Below are 27,752 nucleotides of genomic sequence, written 5' to 3'. Positions count from 1 at the left end.
AGGAGGCAGCTGCCAGCTGGGCACAGGCCCTGTGACCCATGATGACTGGGTAGCGCAAAGGGTCACAGATGGCTACATAGTGGTCATATGTCATTGTGGCCAGGAGGCAGCACTCAGCAGCTCCAAAGAAGAAGAAGAAGTACATCTGGGTAGCACAGCCAAGGAAGGAGATGGTTGTGTCTTGGATGATCACGGTCCCCAGCACCTTGGGCAGAAAAACCAAGTTGAAACCTATCTCTAGGAAAGACAAGTTCCTGAGGAAGAAGTACATAGGACTTTGGAGGGCAGAGTCCTCTGTAGTGACCAGGATTATGAGGACATTTCCCATTAGGGTAACCAGGTAAATGATCAGAAAAAGGAGAAACAACAGAGCTTGTAGCTCAGAGGACAGGGCTGAGAAGCCCACAAGAAGAAACTCATTGACAATTATCCAGTTTCCCCATGTTATTTTTCTGCCCAGGATTTCATTGGGCATCCACACTCCAGGAAGGTGGAAGTCCCCGTATGTTATTTAGGCCTCTATTACACCCTTAGAAAGGGAAACTCCTGTGGCCTCATTCTTCAACCTCTTGTTATAGTTGTTGAAGGTCAAACAGCTGTACTTTCCAAAATGTAAAAAACAAGTCTAAGGGATTCACAATATTTTTTGAAGAATACTAACTTTTTTTCAGACTGAACTCAGGCACACCGTATATATCTATAATGTCTCAACTTTTCTTTGCTTGACAGAGGATGTTCAAAGTCACAGCTTCACTTTTGTCCTCCTATTCTATCTCTCTTCAGCAGTCAGTGGTGCTAAAAAGAAGCCAGGCCAACCATTTCTGAAGGGAGGGGTCTTAATGCACAGAAGGGTGGTGAGGTGAGCCAGGGCATGTTTTCTGCAAAACGAAAGGGTGGGAAGGAGAAAGTCAAGGAAAGTGAACCAACAACTACCAGTGATCCCTGAGGAGAAGACCTGAATGTGTCCTAATCGGGAGCAGCTCATACTTGAGAAGAGTTCAGCATATTAGAGACATCTTCATTTCTAAACTCAAACAATTGTAGTTTAAGCAAGAAGATGCATAATATAGAAGTTGCGGTTTATCTTGATCACTGGGCTAAATATTCTCCACGTGGTTATATGTGATCAGACAAAGGGAACACAGACTCAAGATACTGTCAGACAATAGAGAGAGTCCAGCTGTGTTCTGTATACACCCTTTCATTAGCTTCCACTGGTTGACTTATGTCTTGACTCTCAAGAAATATGAAACAAATTTTACATATAAATAAAGACCAACTCAAATATTCAAGCTTGACTAATACTATTAAATCCTGTGAAAAAGAATCAGAAGGTTTCACCACTGCATCAATAACTAAGCTTCAAAATTGGGACTCTGAAAATTTTTCTGATGACTATAAACTTAAATGAAGGAATAAATCTAAATCACGTAATATGGTGACTGGCTTATAATACATGCTTAATGAATGCTAAACATTACAATTATTATGATATGAAGCTAAATCTACCTTCCAATATCTACTTCTTATCTAACCCATTGCCCAAACTCGCTGTAGCCCTTTCTTTTCAATCCCTAAGAGAAAAAAAATAATTTATTCAATAAATATTGATTATCTTTTGTGTGCCGGACACTGCTCTAGATACTGAAGATAATATGTTAGTAAATAAAACAAACAAAAATCTCTGCCTTCATACAACTCACCTTCTAATAGGGAAGACAGATTAATAACAAATTATGTAAATAGAATATATAGTATGTTAGATGGTGACAAGAATAACGGAGAAGAATAAAGCAGTAGAGAAGATAGGATTTAGGGTGTGGGGGGTGTCATAGAAGATTTCACTGAGATGGTTTTTAAGTAAAATCCTGAGCAGGTGCAAGACATGAAGTCAAGGTGGTGAAGGAAAGAGGAAGGTAAAGAGTAAAAATAGCGAGAAAGATTTATTTAAAAATTTTTGCTGATTCCTATTCATTTTAGAAACCTCAAGCTGGCCATCACTTCTTTTATGAAAACTTTTTTTGATATCTTATTTATTTTTATAGTAAGAATGAACATTTATTGAGCACCAAGTAAGTACCAGACAGTACTCTGAGCATTTTGCAAGTGTTATGGTTGTCTCACAACTACCGGAAGATGTAGGGACTATTATTAGTTTCACTTTACAGCCAAGGAATCTGAGGCACAGAGAAGTGGAGTAATTTTCCCAAAGTTAGGCGGCCAGCAAATGGCATCAGGATATGCATCCTGGTCAGTCTGACTCTAAGCCATGGATTTGCCTGTCAGGTGGCACTTTCACCCACTCTCTAAGAATGGGAATGAATCTAAGCTCACAGGTGAGACTAAGGTGGAGCGTTTGGCATAGGATGGAAGCAAAGGAGAAAAAAGTAAGACAATTTCAAGAAGGACAGAGCATTTCTAGGTATTAGCACCACTGGAGACCTGAAATACTTTTACAGTCCTTATCTTAGAATAATCATGAATACATGTCTTCATCTCATATTCTAGGTGGTATACTCCTTGAGAGAAGAGATTGTGTTAATCAACTTTTTATCCCAACGCCTTGCACGGTAGATGCCCAGTAAATTGTTATTGAATGAAGAATGAAGAAGATATGGAAAATAATCAGGGAAATATCTATATAGGCAGAGTGTAGGCATAGTGAGCCACATTCATAAGGAATTTAGACACAAAAGACTACATACATCAACAATACAGCCTTAGATTTAAATAGTGATAAGAGTCATAAATTACGCTCATCATCTTCTTCCTCCCTAACCTCCTTGCTTTTATCTACCTCATTTCAGGAAATGATACCACCTGGCTGTGTAACCCAGGAACTGGGATAAAAATCCTTTAATTCATCCCCCAAATTTGATTATTTTTCTTCCTAAACACTGATTCAGTATCACCTTCTCCATCCCTATCACCACAGCTTTCGGTTCTGGTTCTTATTTTCTTTGGCCTGGAATACTGTAGGAACCTGATTCCAGCTCATTCTCTTCAAACCATCCTTCACTTGTATGTGACCTGACAGCAACTCGGATAGGGTTATTTACCTGCTCACTGTCTTTCAATCACTCCCTACTGTTCCTGGAATAAGTACAACCCTTGACAAGGTCTTTTTCTCTGATTTCTGCTTATTTTTCCAGTTTGAAATCCCCTACAGAGCTGATGCTCTGATCACACCAAAATACTTTCTGTTCTGTGCACACATCGTGTTCTCTCACCCCTCCTTGCCTTTGTGCATGTGGCTCTCTATCCTCGGAAACATCTTTCTGCAATTATGTATAACTTTTCTGCTCATCTCTCATCAGAAAAATCATTTTCTTTGTGAAGTTTCCTTGTCCTCCCTTGGCCAAATCAAGGGATTATTCTTTTACTCTCTTTTAACACTTTGTGTAAACTGCTATTAGAGCATTTTTATAATTGTGTATGTGTACATCTATTTATGTTATATAATTATTAACATCATGAGTACAAATGTATTCATTTATCATTGTCTCTTTTGCACACAGCAGAGTGCTTAACTCTAGGTGTTTAGTAATTAATGTAGCCTAAGGTTTAACTTTTTTCAAAGCAGTTTGATGATACTATTGGATCTCTAGTTGAGCCAACAGTCATATAAGATGAGTGTGTGTGTGTGTGTGTGTGTGTGTGTGTGTGTGTGTTTTATAGGTTTTATCTTCCAAGGTATATTTATTTTGTTTAATTTTTTTTGCTATGTGCTGAAAAGACATTTTTAAAGCTTTACTCCATTATAACAGCTTTGCATCACTCAGTGTGCCATAAATGTCCAATTCCTTCAAATATTTAATCAAAATATTTCTTAGGACAGAGCCAAATCTTAGGGGCACATCACTTAAGCTATATTCCCAAATGGTTTGACACAAATTTTTAATCTCTACTCTTTGGGCAAATAGCAACGCTATCTCTTTTTTTCTATCAGCGACTTTAAATGATTTCAGACATGTGTTGGGTATAAATAAACACAGCTATGGGGGCTTCCCTGGTGGCGCAGTGGTTGAGAGTCTGCCTGCCGATGCAGGGAACACGGGTTCGAGCCCTGGTCCGGGAAGATCCCACATGCTGCGGAGCAACTAAGCCCGTGCGCCACAACTACTGAGCCTGCGTGTCTGGAGCCTGTGCTCCGCAACGGGAGAGGCCACGACAGTGAGAGGCCCATGCACCGCGATGAAAAGTGGCCCCCGCTCGCCGCAACTGGAGAAAGCCCTTGCACAGAAACGAAGACCCAAAGCAGCCAAAAATAAATAAATAAATAAATTTAAAAAAAAATTCTATTAAAAAAAAATAAATAAAATAAACACAGTTATAGGTACTGTCATCTGCAACATATCTCTTTAACATAGTAACAAAGGTCTCGTGAAAGAGTTCATCAAATGCCTTAGTGAAACGCAGATAAACCATATTGATATTCATTCTTTAACCCAAAATCTAATGTCAACTTCCTAATAAAACCTTTTCTGACCATTCCTATCCCCAACTGGATATAATTAATTACTCTCTCCCTTGTGTTCCTCCAGGATTTTAAAATACTCTTATAGCAAAGATCAATAAAACTAAAAGCTGGTTCTTTGAGAAGATAAACAAAATTGATAAACCATTAGCCAGACTTATCAAGAAAAAAAGGGAGAAGACCCAAATCAATAGAACTGGAAAATGAAAAAGGAGAAGTAACAACTGACACTGCAGAAATACAAAGGATCATGAGAGATTACTACAAGCAACTATATGCCAATAAAAGGGACAACCTGGAAGAAATGGACAAATTCTTAGAAATGCACAACCTTCCAAGAATGAACCAGGAAGAAATAGAAAATATGAACAGACCAATCACAAGCACTGAAATTGAAACTGTGATTAAAAATCTTCCGACAAACAAAAGCCGAGGATCAGATGGCTTCACAGGCGAATTCTATCAAACATTTAGAGAAGAGCTAACACCTATCCTTCTCAAACTCTTCCAAAATATTGCAGAGGGAGGAACACTCCCCAACTCATACTATGAGGCCACCATCACTCTGATACCAAAGATGTCACAAAGAAAGAAAACTATAGGCCAAGATCACTGATGAACATAGAAGCAAAAATCCTCAAAAAATTCTAGCAAACAGAATCCAACAGCACATTAAAAGGATCATACACCATGATCAAGTGGGGTTTATCCCAGGAATGCAAGGATTCTTCAATATAGGCAAATCAATCAACGTGATACACCATATTAACAAATCGAAGGAGAAAAACCATATGATCATCTCAATAGATGCAGAGAAAGCTTCTGACAAAATTCAACACCCATTTATGATAAAACCCTGCAGAAAGTAGGCATAGAGGGAACATACCTCAACATAAAAAAGGCCATATATGACAAACCCACAGCTAACATCATCCTCAATGGTGAAAAACTGAAACTATTTCCACTAAGATCAGGAACAAGACAAGGTTGCCCACTCTCACCACTATTATTCAACATAGTTTTGGAAGTTTTAGCCAGAGCAATCAGAGAAGAAAAAGAAATAAAAGGAATACAAATTGGAAAAGAAGAAGTAAAGCTGTCACTGTTTGCAGATGACATGATACTATACATAGAAAATCCTAAAGATGCTACCAGAAAACTACTAGAGCTAATCAATGAATTTGGTAAAGTAGCAGGATACAAAATTCATGCACAGAAATCTCTTGCATTCCTATACAATAATGATGAAAAATCTGAAAGTGAAATTAAGAAAACACTCCCATTTACCATTGCAACAAAAAGAATAAAATATCTAGGAATAAACCTACCTAAGGAGACAAAAGACCTGTATGCAGAAAATTATAGGACACTGATGAAAGAAATTAAAGATGATACAAATAGGTGGAGAGATATACCATGTTCTTGGATTGGAAGAATCAACATTGTGAAAATGACTCTACTACCCATAGCAATCTACAGATTCAATGCAATCCCTATCAAACTACCAATGGCATTTTTCAGAGAACTAGAACAAAAAATTTCACAATTTGTATGGAAACACAAAAGACCCTGAATAGCCAAAGCAACCTTGAGAAAGAAAAACGGAGCTCAGGCTCCCTGACTTCAGACTATACTACAAAGCTACAGTCATCAAGACAGTATGGTACTGGCACAGAAACAGAAATATAGATCAATGGAACAGGATAGAAAGCCCAGAGATAAACCCACGCACATATGGTCACCTTATCTTTGATAAAGGAGGCAAGAATATACAGTGGAGGAAAGACAGCCTCTTCAATAAGTGGTGCTGGGAAAACTGGACGGCTACATATAAAAGAATGAAATTAGAACACTCCCTAACACCATACACAAAAATAAACTCAAAATGGATTAAAGACCTAAGGTGTCTGTAAGGCCAGACACCATCAAACTCTTAGAGGAAAACATAGGCAGAACACTCTATGACATAAATCACAGCAAGATCCTTTTTGACCCACCTCCGAGAGAAATGGAAATAAAAACAAAAATAAACAAGTGGGACCTAATGAAACTTAAAAGCTTTTGCACAGCAAAGGAAACCATAAACAAGAAGAAAAGACAACTCTCAGAATGGGAGAAAATATTTGCAAATGAAGCAACTGACAAAGGATTAATCTCCAAAACATACAAGCAACTCATGCAGCTCAATATCAAAAAAACAAACAACCCAATCCAAAAATGGGCAGAAGACCTAAATAGACATTTCTCCAAAGAAGATATACAGATTGCCAACAGACACATGAAAGAATGCTCAACATCATTAATCATTAGAAAAATGCAAATCAAAACTACAATGAGATATCATCTCACACCGGTCAGAATGACCATCATCAAAAAATCTACAAACAATAAATGCTGGAGAGGGTGTGGAGAAAAGGGAACCCTCTTGCACTGTTGGTGGGAATGTAAATTGATACAGCCACTATGGAGAACAGTATGGAGGTTTCTTAAAAAACTAAAAATAGAACTACCATACGACCCAGCAATCCCACTACTGGGCATATACCCTGAGAAAACCATAATTCAAAAAGAGTCATGTACCAAAATGTTCATTGCAGCCCTATTTACAATAGCCAGGACATGGAAGCAACCTAAGTGTCCATCAACAGATGAATGGATACAGAAGATGTGGCACATATATACAATGGAATATTACTCAGCCATAAAAAGGAACGAAACTGAGTTATTTGTAGTGAGGTGGATGAACCTAGAAGACAGGAATAAAGTTGCAGACCTACTAGAGAATGGACTTGAGGATATGGGGATGGGGAAGGGTAAGCTGGGACAAAGTGAGAGAGTGGCATGGACATACATACACTACCAAACGTAAAATAGATAGCTAGTGGGAAGCAGCCGCATAGCACAGGGAGATCAGCTTGGTGCTTTGTGACCACGTAGAGGGGTAGGATAGGGAGGGTGGGAGGGAGGGAGATGCAAGAGGTAAGAGATATGGGGAAATATGTATATGTATAACTGATTCAGTTTGTTATAAAGCAGAAACTAACACACCATTGTAAAGCAATTATACTCCAATAAAGATGTTAAAAAAAACAAAAAGATTTGGGGTTTCAGTGGCCATTTCTTTAGTGGTCATTTTTTAATGTTTTGATTAAAAGCTTGGAGTCTTTTGTTGACTCAAAACACTCAGATGATGGAAAGCATGTCTGAAGGGCAGATTGTAATGGATGCTGTTGGAGTTCCTCCTTAATCCTCTTGATTCATTTTGCCCAGCTCAGTGCAACCTTCTGTGTCAGCTTCTGCAAGCTTAACTTCTAATAGCTTGTAAATGAGACCTTCAGAAGAATGCCCCCGGGCACTGGCGACCTGGCTTTAGTTCTCCCTCTTCCCTACAACTGGGAGTATGAAAAGGCCTCCTTCCTATGACCTGAAGCAGAACAAACTCTGTGATTTATTTATGCTCTGGAGATCCAGAAGGGAACTGGGATTTCCCCTGAAATTATTTTGCTTATCTTGTTCTCTATTCCCCTTTTACTTTTCCCACTCATTTAATGGTTTCTCCTTAATAAATCACTTGTACTTGAATCCTTGGCTCCATATCCGATTCTGGGGTAACCTGGCCTATGATGGAAGTATCTGGTCACAAGGGAAGATCAGTTACTGCATGTTTCGGTGGATGTTCCTAAAAAGTGAAAGGGGATTCATAACAGGGATATGAAGGAAAAAGCTTTAGGCTTGACTTTTCTGGAAAAAAAATCTCTCTTGTACCTCTTTTATGGATCTCCCCTAGACTTTCAGAACACCTGTACTCTACCATAGGAACTGGTCTAGCTCTAGAATCAACCCTCTACTCTTGAGTGGTATATTTCTCCACATGCAATCCACCATCAAGTCCTATCAATTTTTCCTGTAAAAGATATTTTGAATTAATTTCTACTAATACCACTCTATTCCAAGTCATCATCATTTCTCAGCTAGATTATCCATTCACTTACTTATCTTGCATATACTATTGAAAAAAAGGGAAATAATTTCATTGTATGTAACTTTTAATTGGGCAAAGCAAATCAGAATAGATTGAGTAAAGTGATAGTCTTCAATATCTAAGTAAATGTCCTGATACCTTGACATCAGGAGCTCTCTTAGCTGTTTTTAAGAGAATTTTAAAGGTATGCCTGTACCTTAGGCTTCATCCACAGAAAGGGGCACCCCTTGCTCTGTGTAGCTTGTGGCTCCTGGAAAGTGGTACTGACTCCCGTGGCCATATAAGGGCTGCCCCACTGGTTTAGAGCATCACATCCATCTGCATTGTCTCAGCACCAAATACTCTTTTTCTAAATAAACCATTGTTGGCAATTTTATTCTACTGTTTGTGCATGTTGACTATCTACTGTGGCAATCTCCAGCCTCTCTGAGCTGCATGCCTGGACAGTCTATGTTGTCTCTCCATGTACCAGTTATTCTTTCTGTTAATGCTCTGGCTTCAAATTTGCATATATTTTGAGTGATCTGCCTTAATCTTATTTCTCCATAGTATTTTAGTGTGAGTTTTGCAGAACATAAGGTTTCCAGGAATGCCTATGTTGTAGTAAAACAGAAACATTTATGCAGCATTCATTTTCAAAGAGTTACAGGTACATTGGGGGAAGACAAACATGTAAAAATAAGTAGAGGATAGTAGACACAGAATTTAACTTGTGTATTGACAAACTTAGAATAGATGCATGTAGGATGAGCAATTTATGCTGCTTGAGGAATTGCAGTAGACCATGAAAGATGAGATGGATTTGGCTAAAATGAAGGTCAAAAGAACCTTTTGAGTAGAGAAAATAGAGTACCAAGACATCACCAACTGCTAATCGTCTAACCTATGAACCCAGAAGTCTAAATGAAATGCATGACTTTTCTCTGATTTACTCACGTATTCCCTCTGTATTCTTCAAAATTTATTCAAATTAAAATTTAATTATGTTTCTTTACCTATTATATAAGCAAAATTGCAAATGATTGATGACAAATATTATTGATGTGTCTGTGAGGAAACAAGAACTCTCATAAATTGCTGTTGAGAGTATAAAATGGTACAATCAATTTGGAGGGAAATGTGCCAATATAGTAACACTATATATGTATTTACACTTGGCCCAATAAATCCAATTTCTAGATTTCCATATGTCAGATACACTGGCAAAAGCATTAAAAGGCACATGCATAAAGCTATTCTTTGTAATTGTAAAAGACTCATTAAATAAACTATGGTGTATCTACAAAGCAGAGTACTATGAAGTTATAAAAAGAATGAGGAATCTTTTTGTGGTTAAAGAAGAGCTAAGCTGGAGTTAGCTGGATCCATTTTAATCCTTAATGAAAGCAGCATCATGACTGAAATTTATGATATTACTTCAACAAGGTGTAAGAACCTAAGTTAATGATTAAGAATGATCATTAAACAAATAACCACTGAAACCCCAAATCTAGAGAGAGAGCCTGTGGAAGCTCAGGTCATTCTTCCTGGGATAAATAGAATGAGGAATAAATCATTGTTGGACCTATAAAGGTATAGGTATGGGAATTATTGACCCACTTTCCTATATCCATACAATACATACGAGTGAGCTTGAAGGAACTAACACTCCCTCAAGGACATGAGAACTAAAATAAGGCAGTGAGGAGAGTTATGCATTGGGAGGACTCATAGGGTTTCCTATCTGATGAATGCAGTCAGATTTGCCCAAAGGAAGACAAAGTCGCAAGGTGATTTTTGATGGGTTGTGCCCTCTTTTATTATGTGTGTTCCCATGTTAGGATTATAAGCAGTTTCATACTGTTCACAGTGTGAACACAGGAATGTGAATATCTGGAATTATTTGGCCACAGAAGTGTTAAAATGATGATAAGAAAAAGAATGTAAGTCCATAATGGGCAGGCAGAGGAGGTTTCCAGGTGGTAGTGACAGGTCTAAACTACCTCTGTTTTCACTGAGCTTTCCAAAGCTTTCCAATAGTCATTTCAGCAGCTGGGTTTCATCATAATGGAGATAGGCAGAGGCAGAGGAATTCTAAATATCAAACTGATTGTTCCCTATTCGAAAGACTCTAATCTTTTTCTTAATGTCTATGGGATGCAGTCTCTAAGGCCAAGGGCCTTGTAGAATGTTCGGCCAAGGGCATTCTTCACCTCATTATTTCTCAGGCTGTAGATGATGGGGTTCAATATGGGAGTCATAACAGTATAGGACAGTGATAGCACCTTCTTGCTCTCAGGAGAATTATTGGACTTAGGACGGAAATAGATGAGGCTTAAAGATACATAGAAAAGGGAGACAACAAGGAGGTGGGAGGAGCAGGTAGAGAAGGCTTTGTGCTTCCCTTTAGCTGATGGAATCTTGAGGATGGCAGCAATGATGCAAGTGTAGGAACATAGGATCAGCAAGCAGGGTATCATGACGACCAGAATGGTTCCAACAATGGCATAGATCTCAAACAGTGCTGTGTCTGCACAGACCAGCTTCAGCACAGGTGGGCTGTCACAGAAGAAGTGGTTCACCTTGTTGGTGCCACAGAATGGAAAGCTGAAGAGCCACGTGGTCTGCACAGTAGCCATGGGAATGCCTGGAAACCAGGAGGCAATAGCCAGTTTTGCCCGTGTCCAAGGGTTCATGATGACTGGGTAGTGCAAGAGATTGCAGATGGCTACATAGCGGTCATATGCCATTGTGGCCAGGAGGAAACATTCAGAAACCCCAAAGAAGAAGAAGAAATACATTTGAGTGGCACAGCCAAGAAAGGAGATGGTTGTGTCCTGAGCAATCAGAGTCCCCAGCATCTTGGGCACAATGACTAGGTTGAAGCCAATCTCTAAGAAAGACAAGTTCCTGAGGAAGAAGTACATGGGGCTGTGCAGCATGGGGTCAGCCAAGGTAACCAGAATGATGAGGCTGTTTCCCAGCAGGGTGACCAGGTAGACGATTAAAAATGTCAGGAAGAGTAATGACTGTATTTCAGCAGGTAGGGAAGAGAAACTCATGAGGATAAACTCACTAAATCTTGTCCAGTTTCCTTCAGCCATTGATATAGGAATGAATTCCGAGCTGTGGTCATAGAGAGAGATTCTTGATTGGAAGAGTCAGATTCTGGATTTGTGTTTCAGACTCCTTCTTAGTGTCAGGGAAAGAGGCAAGATGAGGATTTCAGTTGCAAGAGAAAGGGCCTTGTGTTGTCTAAGAATAAAGACACAAGGAAGAAAGGCCAGAGCCTGAGCTCTGAAAAGGACAATGGCTTAATGTTCCCCACTCTTATTCTTTGTGATCCATTTTCCACTTTGTTACCATATTTGCTAAAACAACTTGGATCATATTCACACACATCCATTTTCTGCTGCACACTTAATACCTTTTTAGCAGGGTTAAATGAAAGGTGTCCTGAGGAAATGAAGTGGAGTTAGATGGAAAACAGTATAAATTTTCCATGTATACCTATTATGTATCCCCCTTCTTCAAAGATTCATGGTGTTTATCTTCTCCATCTACTGCCCAAAGCTGTACTTACCTTTTTTGTGTACATTTAAAGACTTCAATCCTAAGATAACTTGAGAGTGTATACAGTAGAAAAAGTCGTGTTTTTTCATGTTTTGTTTTGAGGTGACTCAACTAGGAGAAAAAGTGGCAAGGGGGTGTGTAGGAAGAATGTCTATAGAATGTAGTAGTCTTAATGCACTTTTTCCCCTCCTTTCCATGTAAGAGCTGTATAGTATTTTATATCATATAATGCCTATTCCTTCTTGCCTAATCAGATTATGAGGTAACAACCTTAGGATCTTTCTCCTCAGTCCAGCAAAGCTGTAATTGACATTTCATTGTCAGGACCCAGAATATCCACTGGCTTTCAAAATTAAGATCTGAGAGGAGTACTGTAGTACAACTAAGTAGATAGTGAGTGTGTCCCAGGAGATTCCAAATACTTCTCTTTCTAAAGTGGACAAATTGGAAAGAAGAAACATATTCCCACAAAAATTCTGTGAAAAATAAGAAGAACATTAGAGTGAATGTTTGAAAGATAATACTCATGAATAAACAATTAACTTGGACTATATTAAATAAGAGCTGGAATCTTAAATGCTATGAAAAAATTCAATATTTATTCCACTTCTGTTGAGGTACTGGCAATGTGATGATTGATTTCTCTCTGAAGCTTAGAATCTAATGGAGGAGATATTTAAATAATCAATTATATTAAATCACAATGAAGGTCTTGATACAGTAAGTATACGGTATCTTGTTGGGGGGAATGTATAAGGAGTAGGGACACCTAATAAATTCTCTGATGGCTTTCTAAGCAATAGGGATGAAAATGAAGTTGGCTAAAGATGTGTAGAACATCTAGGGTGTACTTTATTATGAAAATATAAAATTGAAATTGTGAAAATACTATAAAAAATAAAAATCACTGAGCTTTTTTTTTTAAACTGAAAGCATTCCTTAATATACACACACACAGAAAATAATGGAAATATACCAATATGTCTTGATCTTTGTGTTATTTATTTTAAAAAAATTTTAGGATAGGGAAAATTTCCTTTAAGCATTCAGGCAGGAAACAAATAAAAAGAAAAAAGCAAAACCACATAACACAATCAAAAGACATTTCAGGCTCCCTGCTAGTCCCTCCAAAACTTCCAGAACATTCTTCTGCTAATCATTAGCTGACTGTCCCAGGAGGAGGAACCCTCTCTTCTAGGCTTTCTGCACCCATAGAATTGTCCTAAAGAAATAGTGTACTTGATGTGATCTACCTTGTGCATGTTCCAGTGAGGCAAGTCTTCCCTGAGTTAATTAGAGGACACTCAAGACTTCAGGAGGTATATGTTCTGTCAAAGCTGCAGAGACTGGAATTTTTCTGAGCCAGAATGCTTTACAGTCAGAACTGGAAAATAACCTGGGTAATCTCAATCTTCTTGTGGTCTCAGATCTCACTTATCTTATGACACAGAAAGTGGAAACTGAGGCTCAGGAAGGTGAAAAATGATAAGATCTTTCCAGTGTGGACATAGGAATAGAATTAGGTGTCATGACAAACCCTGCCAAACCTTGTCTAGTTGAGCAACCGAATCTGGAGAGGGGCCCCTGGTTGTTTCATCCCTTGGTAAGAGCCTTACCTGTGCCCAATAGGGATATCTGCCTTGTTCAGCTCTGCCTGACACCTATGCTTCACACACGCCCCTGAGTGTTTGAGGAACTCTGGTTCTGCTGTCAGAAGGACCAGAAGAGGAACCAGGGAGGTCTTACTTCCTGTCCTGGATGAACAATTAACAGCTGTGAGACAGGAGGGAATGGAACAGGGCACAATCCTTAAAGAATAACACAGCCGTTGAGAAAAATCGGTTATGACAAAAACTGGTTAGAACCAACCAAGCCCGAGGTGGCAGAAGATACGACTTCCAGTGGACCTTGAGCCGTACTGTATTACAATGTGCTCACTGTACTACGTTAGCATATGCTAAATGACACTCCACAGGCACTATGACAGTTCTGAGGCCGACAGTAAAATGCCAAAAAGTGGGTGATGACCCAACTCCTGGAATTCTCTGCCCCTTTTCCAAAATAGTCGGAATAATCCTCCCACTTGTTAACCTATGAAATTACTCAGCCCATAAAAGCTAGTCACCCCATATTTCAGGACCATTCTCGCCTTCTGAGTTGGACCTCATTCTGCCTATGGAATGTGTAGCTCTCTCAATACACCTGCTTTCATTTTACTATGGATCACTCTTGAATTCTTTCCTGCATGAAGCCAAGGACCCTCACTTGGTGGCACATCCCAGGAACTTGCCTGAGACCTGGGACATGACCATCCTCTTGTGCCCCATTTTCCTGAAACATCTTTACAAAGGAAGAGGAAGAAGGTGGTCTTCTCCCCCTCCCCACTTTTCCTTTGATTATAAAAATGTAGTCCACTTAGTTCTGGGGGCAGAGCCCTCTTGCCTGCCACGAGCATCTTATATTAATAAATCTACTTCTTACCTATCACTTTGCCTCTTGCTGAATTCCTTCTGTGCCAAGACATAAAGAAGCTGAGCTTCATTAAGTCCTGAGATGAGTTGTGATGTTGCAGCCCTAAGATTGTGGATTTGAGTTCCATATGAGGTGCAGTTGCAGTTGGACCTGAATTCAGGTCACTGCTGCCTTCTCTGTGTCAGGCATGAGTGAGCAGACTAGATGGGTTGGCCATGCTCCCGGTCCTGACTTAGGAGATCTATTCCCAGCTGTGCCTCTTTTGTCCTCAGGGCCAGGTGAAGGGCTAGCATCTGTATTTTCCCCCAGGTGTTTCTGGGCTCACCTTAGCTCCTCTTCCTTCCCTTCCTCAAGGGTACTGACCTTTCTTGACTCCACTGTCTTTTGGGACCCTAAGGAACGTCAGATGCAATTGGATGAAGTTCAAGAAAGGAAAACCATACTCTAGGAATGTAGGATTGTGTAGAGAAAAGCACACACATTTTGGATTCTGAGTGACCTAAGTTAACCCCAGCACTAGAACTCTCTGGTTTGTGATGCCTAGCAATTTTATTAAACTCTCTGGGTTTCTGTTTCCATATTGCTTAGGCAAAGATAATATGCTTATTTTACAGGGTTGGTATGATGGGGTGGGATATATTAACAAGGATGTTAATGTACTCTATTACAGCATATCTATTACTATATCATGAATATCATGTTATAATAACTTTCCCAATAGCCAGTAATTGTTCAAAACAACTACTGACTAATTACTACATGACAAGCATTGTTATAGACCCTTAGAGAGAGCAATGAACAAAACAAAGTCTCTGTGCTCATAAAGCTTACATTCAAATGGGGGAAGTCAGGCACTGAACAAATAAACAATTAAGAACTTAAGACTAAGTAGTTGCTATACACAAAATCCAGGATGGAAGAAATAGAAAACTGCTGAAAGAAAGGGCTCAATTAAATAGACTTCCTTTATTACAGGATCTTTTTGTCTTTTTGTTAATAGTAGGCTGGTCATTGTTAAAGAAGTTGTACAAGCAGAAGATATAAGCCCTTGTCCAAAGGTTGATCAAGTGACTTGAGGCTACTGGCTTTTGAGAAGCCTAGAGAGCAGTACGGGATAGAGCTAGTGATTCAGGCTTTAAGAGTCATACAATTTTAGACACAGGAAAGGTTATACTGTTTCTTGTTATAGTACAATTTTTAACAGTAAAATATTGTAAAAATTGTCTTAATTCCATCAATAGGCAACTGATTAAAAATTGTAGGTTTTCCACTGCAATACTATGTAACTATGAATATATTAATGTAGGATAAACTCCAAGATAAATTTTTATTTGAAAAAAAGCAGGGTGAAGGATATTGTATACACATTACACAAATTACATCTATTTAATAGAAATAAATATTATAAACCTACATATAAAATATGTAAACAGTAAATTTCTCAAAAGATACTCAAGGAATTGATAATAGTTGTTGCCTTTGGGCAAGGAAAGTGGGGAAGAACAGAGGTCAACTCTGAGAGGGAGGTATTTTGATTGTATATTATTTTGTACTTAATTAATTTTATGCACATTTATTAAATTTTTAATAAAAATAAAAGACACTTGAAACAAATCAACACTTTTATTCTGGTTCCTCCCCTATTAATTTCTAGCCTTATGACCTAGAGAAAGATATTAAAATTACTCCATGTCCCAATACCTGTTGTGAAAAGGAAATGCGATTAAGTATAGAAAACATTCCAAGCCTTGGTGTATGTCATATAAAGCAGTTTTCATCAAACTACTGTTTGACTTGAGACTTGAAGGTTTCCATCAGGGAGAGGAAGGGGCATTCCAGTTGACTGTAAGATGACCACATCACTTTGATTACTGCTATCATCACCATTTCTGCAATTACACTTAATGTTTGTCAGATTGGCTTCCTTCTTTTCCACTAATTCACTAAACTTTCCTGCATTAGGATCTCTGCATAGGTTAATTCATTTGATTCTAATGTTTTTCCTCCTAACTTTCACCTGGTTAACTCCTACTCAATTTTCTGATGCCACTTTCCGATTTTCTGTTGTTACTTCCTCAGAAAAGAGTTCCCTGACCTCCTTGTCTTAGGAGTACCATTTATTCTTCTTCAGAGAATTTTATTAGTTTACTTCATAGCAGTGGTAGCATTGTATAATTATATATTTATTTGTGAATTCTTTGTTTAATCCTCTCTTAATTGAGGGATTCTGTAAATCAGTACTTAGCAGTGAGTGTAAAGGACGATTCGGAAGAAAGAATGCAAGCCATGAGAATAGTGAGGAAGCTTATATAGTAATAATTCAGGAACAATGGGCTGGCTAGGCCAATGGCAGTGGCAATGTAAATGAGAATTCAAACAAAGGATGTGGAAGAATTTTGCCAAGGAAGAATTAGCAGGATTTAGAGACTGGTTGAATAGTTCCATGATAGCACTTATCAAAGTGTAGAACTATTACACAGTAAAGCACTTTGCATAGGAGCTCTTAGAGGGCAGCACCTTGTTCATTTTTTGTTGTACCTTCAAGATTCAGTGTGTAAATGTTCACTGATTAAGTGAAAGAATGTGGCAACAAAAGGGGGAATCAAAAAGAGGAATAAGTAACAAGCCAATGGCAATGGCAATGGCAATGGGAATTAACAGGGATGAATAAAAAATGTTGCCAAGGAAGAATTTGCAGGAGTTGAAGACTGGTTGTATACTCCTATGATACCGATTATCAAGTTGTAGCATTAGAGCAGAGTAAAGTACCTTGAATGATGTTTTAATTTCATAATCATCTGTTTACTTCTCTGACCCATTTAGCTGGATGAGCACTAACTAAACAGCAGCACGTATGTTCACCACTGTACTCTCAGAACTCGGTATATACATGTTCCTTGATGGAATGTAAAAATAAATCAATGAAAAATTAAATAAAAAAGAAGTGTAAGTAATAAGAAAAAAATTGACTAGATGTAGTGACTGGAGAATGAGTTTGTGTTTTATTCAAAGTAACCATGAGTTCAGAATTTCATCATGTAGGCATACCACACAGGGGTTGGAGTTGACTTACCATCTGTAGGTAACCCTCCGCTAACCAGCTCAGCACGCTTTCAACAAGCTCCGATGCTTAATCCATGTTCTGCATGGTTTGGACTTTTATGCTGAGTAGGGTGCCTGAGCACTCAAGTGCACCTCTTTCTCTTTCTATGGACTCATGGGTACATCATTCATCCTTGATTGTTGGTACTCAAAGTGTCCTCATACGTTACGTTATGGGTAACATAAATTGTTTAAAACTTTGGAGTACAGCAGATAGTTATCACTTTTGGGTGAGTTGTTTATATCAGTGTATGGAAATAAACCCTCACAAACAACGTATGTTTACTAGTAAAGGGATAGTCATGTTTACATCTTTTTGTGGACATTTTGGATAACAGTTCTGGTGGGCTTTGGGGGTTAAAATTTGGGGGGCTTTTGAGGAAAACATATTTACAAGCAAAAGAACATTTTGGGGAGAAAATTAGTGGAAAATATCTTTGCTGTGTTTATTGTCACTGTTATTAGGGAGAAGGAAGCATCCTTCATAAAAGTTTATTTCATACATTAGTTTGAGAGCATTGTGCTAGATAGATACCTTGCTGCCTAAGCAGAAATGTCTTGGAGGCACATGGAAACATGAAACACATTTGGGTGAGAGATCACTGCTAGAGGTAATGATCTGGGACTTAATCATTCATTTCGACATTTATTGAGTATTAGTGAGTGCCAGGCAAAGGAATTTGAACATAATGAGAGGTTGTCCTTATACTCTCCTGATAGATATGCATGTAAAATACAATTAATTACATTATCTTAAATGCTTTAGTAGTAATATAAGACCAAGATATGTATGACAAAGGCAAGTGACCTCAGCTTTATCTAGGGGAATTAGAGAGTGTTTCTAGAAGAAAAACATTTAGAATTGTATTCCAAAGAATAAAATTAGAGCTGAATCTTGAAAGATAAGTATAAATTAACTTAGTACGGGGAGGAGGTGGTGAGACGGAGGAATTTTAGACAGAAAAAATTGTGTAAAGATACAACAGGTTAGTAATAATTTCTACCATTTATTGAACACTTACTCTGTGCCAGGTATCTTCTTCATTCAGAAAATAAAAGTAATTTTATAAGTACTTCTAGTTCTCCCAAAGAAATAGCTCATCACACAATAGATCAGATAATTTCCACTGAAGTTGATCTCAACATTGTTCTTTGTTGTGTTTTGTTTTCTTTGCTAATTTTCACTCTCCTAAGAGCTCTTTTAATCTCCGTGTAAAACATTATTTTATTTACTTATTTCATATAACTTCTTTTGAGCTTCTACCTCTGTATTTTAGAAGAAGGAATATGCAATATTTTTATTTTATTTTATTTTTTTGAATTTTTTGAATTTATTTTTTTATACAGCAGGTTCTTATTAGTTATCCATTTTATACATATTAGTGTATATATGTCAATCCCAATCTTAAAGTACATGATATTTTGGATTCATACCTAGATTAATATTCTTGCTGACACTTAAATTGCTGTGACAATTAAACAAGTTACTTGCTTTTTTGAAACAAGTATCCTATTTTAAAAATTGTGATGAAACCCGTGAGGAATAATTAATACTTTATTTTAAAATATGTAACATATTTTTCTGTCAATAAATGTTAGTTACTTAATTCACCCTGCTTCCTGGGAGGAGATAGAATTTAAGTAGATTTCTCATGTTACAATTACAGCAAACATCCTTGAGAATTTTACATAACCAATCCCCCCCCTTTGAATTGAAAGAGATACTACAGAAAGATCATACAGCTCCATTAGTGGAAGTGGTTGGCTCACGTAATTTTAATTTTATTATATATTATTATGTTATTAATTTTGGTTATGAATGTGCTACATAATTATATTATATCCCATGTACAGATTATGAAATATAAGGATAGATATTTAGAGTTATTTTTATGAACGTGCATAGCTGTTAAGTACCAGACACAGGATTTGAATCCAGGTTTTTCAGACTCTAAATTGTCGAGGAGAATAAAAAAAGGCTATGCTTAGAGAAACTAGAAATGCTTGGTATAAGGGGAAAGAAAATAGATCAGTGTGACAGTTGTTGACTATGCATTCAACTGCAGGGTTGGGGTATGGAAAGAACGAGATTGGAAAGATAAGCTTGAGCTGGACTATACATGGGCTTGTATGACATGCTAAGAACATAGTTTCATTGTGAAGATGAGGATGAATTGTAAGGATTTAAAGCATGATTATGACAGATCATCACATATGTATTTAGAAAGAACTCTGGAGACGGTGAGAAGGATGAATGAGAATGGGGTGTATATGAAAGTCTTCTGTATGACTGGAGGCTGGGAGACCAATTAGGAGGCACTACTAATAATCCTGGTGGGAGATATAAGCCAATACCGAAGTTTCATCTCACGGTAGTGATTTGTTGAAACCCTGGCAATGGTGGGATCTCTAAGAGATAGTACACAAGGAAGAGAGAAGAGGGCCAACAACTGAACTCCTAGGACCAGTATAGTTTAAAAGGACTTGGAAAATAGCACAAAGAATCTGCCCTTGGGCATGTAGGGGGTAGCAAAGGAATCCATGATTATGGAAGGCAAGATGATAAAAAGTTTCAAGAGGGAAATTCCCTTTACACAAGCATCAAAGAAAACCTGAAGAGTACTTGATTTCCTCAAGTGTCTCTCTAGACCAAGAGCTGGTCCAAGCCTGGGGTCACTGGACTCTGTTGAAATTCCTCCCACCCCTGTCCCTGGTCCCTGCAGACCTCAATCTGCAGAGTCATAGTCACTGAGAGCTGGAAGGGACCCTGGAGACCCAAGAGTACAGGGCTGGAATCTCTCCCTAAAGGGAGTTAGTTCTCTCTCCCTCTCCTCAGCTCTAGCTGGGCTGAGCTCTGTTCCCCCTGGCTTCTATCCTCAGTCTCTTCCACCGCTGGGGTTGCAGACTAACCAGCCTATTAATGAGCAGTCACAGACCATGACCTCATTAAAAAGCTGTTAATGAGACACACTGCTGTTCAGGGAACACAGTTGAGGGAGGCTCCCAGTGGCCTCCTCTTGGGGCCTGGAGGGAGAGCTTAGGTGAACAGACAAGATCAGATCTGGGGAGAGGGCTAATGACCTCAGGCTGCACAGCCACACTTAATGAACTCCTGCTGGCAAGCAGGCCAGCTTTGAAGCTCAAGTCCTCACTGGCCTGCAGGCTTACAGGAGTGGGTGGGATCCAGGGAAGCAGTGATTTTCCTCTTATCAGTCAGGTCTGCTTACTGCTTTCTCTGCTGACCCATTTTGATGGAGGACTTCAAGTTCTGAGATTAAGAAGTAATTTTGTGTTGCCCTGAGTTTGTGGTTCATGGACAATTGTATAAGCCTTTTGACTGGTCTCCATCCCACAGACTTTGTCCCCTAGCCACCCATTCTCCACAATACTACCAGGAAAGTCTTTCCAAACACATAGCTGATTGTTACTTCATGCTTAAAACTTTTTAATGAAGATAGTTCACAATAAGTTTCAGAGTCCTAGCATAGAAGACTCTTGAATATTTGGCCCCTGCCTATCTCCCCACCCTCATCTCCTCCAGACATCTCTCCCATGTTATTTTCATCATTATTACCACTGCTATCACCATCGCCATTATCATGATTATATCAGCATGATGAACATTTCCACAGTGCTTCTTAAGTGTCCAACAGTGTTTTACATATATTAATTCATTTAAACCTCATAGCAATGCAATGAAATAGGTGCTGTGATTATCTGTATTTTATAGATGACACGGAGTCAAGATATGCTGTTATTTGTCCAGTGTCTTACAGCTACTCAGGAAGAGAGTCAGGATTACAACCCAGGCATTTTGGCTTCAGAGTTTACACTTTTACACATAAGAAGACTTACTTCTGTACCCTTTGCACTTACTACTTATTTGTCTTGGAATGCCTAGCTCACATACAATCTTAAACCTTGGCTCCCATTCCTTCTTATACTTCTTACTTTGCTACTACTTCTAACCATTATGCATGTATTATTACCTATTGTCCTAATGTTTATATGTCTGCTCCCCACTGGACTGAAAGTTCTTACACTTGGATTGAGCTGGGTTCAGTAACCGTTACTGCGGTTTTACCGAATCTTTCAGTATTTATTATATTACTTTAAACATACACTATATTGTATTCTCTTTGAGAAACTGGAAACTAAATTCTTGACCTCTCTCACACACAGCCATGCCTCTACAGCCATATACGCTTGTCCTCCTTACTTTACCATTTCAGTGAAAGGTATCTCTATCAACATGATTGCTCATGCAAGAAATATGAGTATAGGCCTTGACACCTTTTCAATCCTAAACCATCATCAGCTTTTACCTGATCTTCTGCCATTCCTATACTAGTCTCTCTTTACATTCTTGCCACTTAACAATAAATTATCTACCCAGTAGACATAGTTAACTTTTTTTAAAAATTGCCCCTTGCTTAATATGCTTCAATGGTGGTCCACTGCATTTAGATTAATATCTAAAATCTATCACATGGTCAAAAAGAAGTTCTGAACGGTCTGACCTCTTCTTACCTGTACAGTCAATTTTTACCTCTCTTGTCCTTATTCACAAACATTGTTTTTCCTGGTTTCAGTGTCAGGGTAATACTGACCTCACATGAGTTGGGAAGTGTTCCCTCCTCATATATTTTGTAAACGGTTGTGAAGGATTGGTATTGATTCTTTTTTAAATGTTTGGTAGAATTCACCAGTGAAGCCATCTAGTCCTGGACTTTTGTTTTTTGAGGTTTTTGATTACTGATTCAATCTCCTAGCTGGTAATTGGTCTGTTCAGAGTTTCTATAGCTTCATGACTCAGTCTTGGTAGACTGTATGTTTCTGAAAATTTATCCATTTCTTCTTCTACCCATTTGTCCAATTTGTTGGCATATGAGTGCTTGTAGTAATCCCTTATGAGCCTTTGTATTTCTGTAGTATCAGTTGTAACATCTCCCCTTTCATTTCTGATTTTGAGTCCTCTCTCTTTTTTTTTCTTGGGGAGTCTAGCTAAAGATTTGCCAATTTAGTGTTTCTTTTCAAGAAACAAGTTCTTAGTTTCTTTGATCTTTTGTATTCTCTTTTTGTCTCTATTTCACTTATTTCCACTCTGATCTTTGTTATTTCCCTCCTTCTACTAACTTTGGGATTCATCTGTTCCTCTTTTTCTAGTTCCTTGAGGTTCAAAGTTAGGTTGTTTATTTGAGACCTTTCTTGTTTCTTATTATAGCCATTTATTGCTATGAACTTCCCACTTAGAACTTCTTTTGCTGCATTCTATAAGTTTTTTTTATGTGTATTTCCATTTCCATTTGTCTCAAGGTATTTCTTAAAAATTTGTCTTTATATTTCTTTTTTGATCCATTGGTTGTTCAGTAGCATGGTGTTTAATCTCCATATATTTGTGAATTTTCCAGTTTTCTTCTTGTAATTGGTTTCTAGTTTCATACTACTGTGGTCAGAAAAGATGCCTGATATAATTTCAATATTCTTATATTTATTAAGACTTGTTTTGTGCCCTAACATATGAAGTATCCTTGAGCATGTTCCATGTGCACTTGAGAAGAATGTGTATTTTGTTGTTTTTCGATGGAATGTTCTCTATGTGTGTGTTAAGTCTATCCAGTCTATCATGTTATTTAAAGCCAATCTTCCCTTATTGATTTTCTATCTGAGTGATCTATCCATTAATGAAGTTGGGATATTAAAGTCCCCTACTATTATTGTATAGCTGTTTATTTCTCTCTTAAGGTCTTTTAATTTTTGCTTTATATATTTTGGTATTCCTAGCTGGGTCCATAAATATTTACAAATATTGTTAGACTGAGCCCTTTATCATTATGTGATGACCTTCTTTTTTTCTTATTACATTCATCTCTGGGGAGATTCCTATAATCCAAATGTTATTCTGCTTGATGTGCCCTTTAAGTTCCTTAAGCTATCTCCATTCTTTTTCATTCTTTTTTCTTTTTGCTGCTCTGACTGAACGAATTCCACTAACCTATCTTTGAGTTCACTGATCCTTTCTTACATTTCATCTAGTCTGTTTTTGAGACCCTCTAGTATATTTTTCACTTCAGTTAACGTATTCTTCAGTTCTGTGACTTCTGTTTGCTACTTTTAAAATTCTCTTTCTCTTTGTTTAAATTCTCACTTTGTTCAGCCACTGTTCTCCTGAGCCCGGTGAGCATCTTTATGACTATTATATTAAATTTTATCAGGTAAATAACTTATCTCCATTTCATAAGGTCTTCTTTTCTGAGGTTTTATCTTGCTCTTCATTTGGAACATATCCCTCTTTTTCTTCATTTTCCTTGACTCTGTGTGGGTTTTTATACATTAGATAAAACAGCCACCTCACTCAGTCTGAAGGAGTGGCATCATATAGGAGATAAAACTTATTGTTCAATGCTGCCCTAGCTCTTGGCTGTCTCTCAAACCCTTGTGATTGTCCAAGCAACCTACTTTATTGTTAGTGGGCTCCCAGTAGTTGAGGGTATGCCAAGAGCCATCAGTGTCCCAAAGGGGAGAATCCCTATTAGCACCTAGATTCAGGTTAATTGGAAGTCAGACCTGTAGGCAGCAACTTTTAAAGTATTCAAATATACATCTTTCAGGAGAAGACTGGGAGATTGAACATTTCTATCTGCTCCCTCTGCATTGAGTTTTGGAGTGATAACCAGTTCAGAACTGTTTTTTGTTAATTACCATCCCATTGAACCCATGAACACGAGTCTCACTGGCCACCAGAGCCAGGCTATCAAGGGATGTATCCTCTGGGTGGCAGTCACAAATGTCAGTGTACCAGATGTGTATACAAGTTTTCTCAGAGACACTGATGGCCTGCGGGAGGAGCAGAGGGAGAAGGCATAGATGACACCTGCTAGATTCCCCAGTCTCTGGAGAGGACTATAGTCAGCCCTTCAATATGTGTTTAATTAGAAGCCTATCCCCTAAGTCACAGCTATGAAAATAAGCTTATTGTCGTCTTTCCCAGAAAGACAGGGGTGCATTTCAGTCTGCTGTCTCTGTACTGTGCCCCAGGGGGCAGTAGCCAGTTAAGAAATGTTTCTCCATTTTTTATAGTCCTAGGGACCCATGAACATAAGAACTACTGGCCAGCAGAGCCAGGCAATCCAGGGGCTTTCCCTGGGTGGCAGCCATAGCAACTGGGGCAACAGACATGCGCAGCGACTCCTTTCTGGGAGATACTGGTGACCTGGAGTGTGGTGGATGGAGAATGTGAAGATAGTGCCTGCCCTCCAAGGTCTCTGAAGAGGATCACCGTTGGCCCTTAAAAGTGTTTTTAATTAGAAGCCTGCCCTTCAGTTCAAAGCCTTAAGATAAGCTAATAGGCTTCTTCCACAGAAAGACTGGGTGCCTTAGTCTGTTGACTCTCTGCTGTGCCCTGAGGTGTAACTGGTTAAGAACTGCTTCTTTGTTTGTTACAGTCCAATGGGACCCATGAACCTAAGCCCCACGGGCCACCAGGTAATCAAGGGGTATCTCCTGGGCATCAGTCACAAAACCCAGGGCACTAGACATGTGCACTCCTTTCTGCGAGATACGGGTGATCTGGACTGCAGCAGAGGGAGAGCTCAAAGATAGATCCTACTGTCTGAGGTCTCTGAAAAGGATTACAGTGGGCCTTTAGATGTGTGTCTAATAGGAAGCCTGCCCCTCAGGCTGCACCTATGAAGATAAGCTAACAGGCTTCTTTTACAGAAAGACTGGGCACATTAGTCTATTGCCTTTCTGCTGTGCCTTGGGAGGTAGCCAGTTAAGAATTCCTTCTCTGTTTACTACAGTCCTATGGGACCTTAGAGCGTAAGCCTTGCTGGCCACCAGAACCAGGTGACCAAGAGGTGTCCTCTGGGTGACAACCCCCAAAAATCAGGGTACCAGACAAGTACATAAGCTCCTTCTCAAGAGAAAGCTGTGAGCTGGAGTGAGGCAGAGGGAGAGTGCAAAGATGGCACCCGCTGGCCTCCGTCCGTCTTTGGAGAGAGATGTGTGTTAAATTACATGCTTGCCCCTCAGGCTGATGCTTTAAGATAAGCAAATAGGCCTACTTCACAGAAAGCCTGAGCACTTTTCAGCTGCCTCAGTGTCTCTGAGCTCTTTTCAGGGCCCTTTTTCTGGGCCTTGGGGCTGTGGGGTGGGTGAGTCTGCATGACCCTTTTAAGAACTATTTCTCAGATTGCTATTGCCTTGTGGGTCTCATGGACACAAGCCCTGTTGGCTTTTGAAGCTAGATGTTTTGGGGGCTTGTCTCTCAGGTGCAGGTCTTAAAATGGGATGCCTGGTGTGGAGTTAAAACCCTTCACTCCTCAGGGAGAAACTTGGGGTTGTGAGTTCCCTCCCAACTGTGGTCACAGTGCTGAGGGTGGGGTTGATGGCAAGATTTTGTCTCAGCTGCTCCTAGCTTTCCTTCTTCCTTTTTTTCTTTCTTTCTTCCTCCCTTCCTTCCTTCCTTTTCTTTCTTTCTTTTTCTTTCTTTCTTCCTTTCTTGCTTTCTTGCTTGTTTTCTTGCTTTAATCTAGAGTAACAATCTCTGTCTCTTAATAGGAATATTTACTTCTGTTAAATATTTATTCTAAATATTGGAAATATTTTAATCTACAAGTATTTTTTGTCATGATAGGCGTCATAAAGTAATACTATTCATTTATCATCAGTAACCCACAAAGTAAATTTTGTAGACATAAAGATCACTATATAATGATTCCTAATTACATTCAAGTAATTGCTTATTATTGTGAAATTTTTTCAGTATAAAAATCAACTTCTGTTAAAATAGATTAAACTTACAAATTTTGATATAGTTGGGTGTGTGTCTACCAATTTTTTTCTTCTCTTTTGTTATTTCACCTATGGCTATAAATTATTTGTTTCTTTGTTTATGTGTTTGCTCTAGGGTTTACCATATGCATCCTTAACATGTAGCAATCTACCCTGAAGAAACATAACTGTTCATGTATAATGTAACATTATATAAAAGTGAACTTCCATTTACCTCTCTTTCTTTTGTCCTAGTGCTGTCATACATTTTACTCATACATTTTCTATGAATTACACAACACATTGTTATTATTTTCGCTATGAAAGTTGATTGCCCATTTTTACTGATTCCACCAAACACAACTAAAAAACCCTGGATATTATATATAAAACGAACATAAGACTCTGAAAGGTAGAAAAAAGAAGGCGAGTAGGTAGGAACATTGTGGACCAAGGAATGAAAAGGTAGTGGGTTCCCTGGGTTTGTTTTTGGCTTCATATATCCTAGGCCTCTTATTGGAGAAGTCAGAAATCTGAAAATCTAACACGTACAAACAAAAAAGCCCAAACCAAAATGTGCTCTCTCTAGCCAAATAACCCAGAAAGGGGGCAACCTAGCAAGACAGAAATGTTTAGATGATAACCACTTTACTTCATCCAAACACAATAGGAAAAACTGTGGTTAAATCCAGGGGAGCCTAGACTTCCACCCTCACCAGGCTGGGTGGGAGCCAGGAATTTCATCCCCACTGCCACCAGGTGTCAGTGGAGAGCCTAGACTACCACACCCATTGAGCAATAATAAGGTGCCTGTCTCTTTAATGTTTACGTTGTCAGAAGATGCCTAGTGGAGAATCAGAACTCAGAAATCAGAATCAACAAAAAAGTCTAGAACAGTGGGTTCAGAAAGATCACAGGATACAAAATAAACATATATAAAAATCAAGTGTAGGGCTTCCCTGGTGGCGCAGTGGTTGAGTCTGCCTGCCAATCCAGGGGACACGGGTTCGAGCCCTGGTCTAGCAAGATCCCACATGCTGCGGAGCAACTAGGCCCGTGAGCCACAACTACTACTGAGCCTGCGCGTCTGGAGCCTGTGCTCCGCAACGGGAGAGGCCGCGATAGTGAGAGGCCCGCGCACCGCGATGAAGAGTGGCCCCCGCTCGCCGCAACTAGAGAAAGCCCTCGCACAGAAACGAAGACCCAACACAGCCAAAAATAAATATAAAATAAATTTTAAAAAAAATCAAGTGTAATTCTATGCAGTTGCAATGAACACATAGACACTGAAATTAATAACACAATATTTAGTTGGTGTACATCTAAAAATATATTTATAAGACTTGCGTGCTGAAAAATACACAATGCTGACGAAGGAAATGAATGAAGATC

The 27,752-nt window shown here is 38.8% G+C and overlaps 3 protein-coding genes across 4 annotated transcripts in view; all 3 read right to left on the bottom strand.

Moving 5' to 3' along the window:
* The window catches only part of ZNF215 (zinc finger protein 215), a gene marked incomplete at its 3' end in the record, with an annotated part of 111,457 nt that overhangs the window by 56,401 nt on the left and 27,304 nt on the right, over positions 1-27,752 (bottom strand). The gene's annotated exons all lie outside the window — the stretch shown is intronic.
* Positions 1-27,752, bottom strand: part of LOC309667678 (olfactory receptor 10A4-like) — a gene marked incomplete at its 3' end in the record, with an annotated part of 55,558 nt that overhangs the window by 502 nt on the left and 27,304 nt on the right. Inside the window, 1 exon segment of the mRNA XM_082476410.1 lies at positions 2-878. Coding sequence (XP_082332536.1) covers positions 2-475 — 474 coding nt within the window. The 5' untranslated portion in view covers positions 476-878.
* Positions 872-21,556, bottom strand: LOC309667679 (olfactory receptor 10A2). The gene has a single exon (XM_082476411.1). It carries the CDS (start codon positions 11,540-11,542, stop codon positions 10,589-10,591), a length of 954 nt encoding a protein of 317 aa, XP_082332537.1. The 5' UTR covers positions 11,543-21,556; the 3' UTR covers positions 872-10,588.

This window comes from Balaenoptera physalus, assembly GCF_965194825.1.
Source record: "Balaenoptera physalus genome assembly, chromosome: 10".
NCBI classification, from domain to species: domain Eukaryota; kingdom Metazoa; phylum Chordata; class Mammalia; order Artiodactyla; family Balaenopteridae; genus Balaenoptera; species Balaenoptera physalus.
Note: the sequence above shows the minus strand (reverse complement) of the source record. Positions and strands in the feature narration are given on the sequence as shown.

Bases quoted from the DNA above. Each gene is read 5' to 3' on its own strand.
- LOC309667679 (XM_082476411.1), bottom strand. From the start codon at position 11,542: ATGGCTGAAGGAAACTGGACAAGATTTAGTGAGTTTATCCTCATGAGT.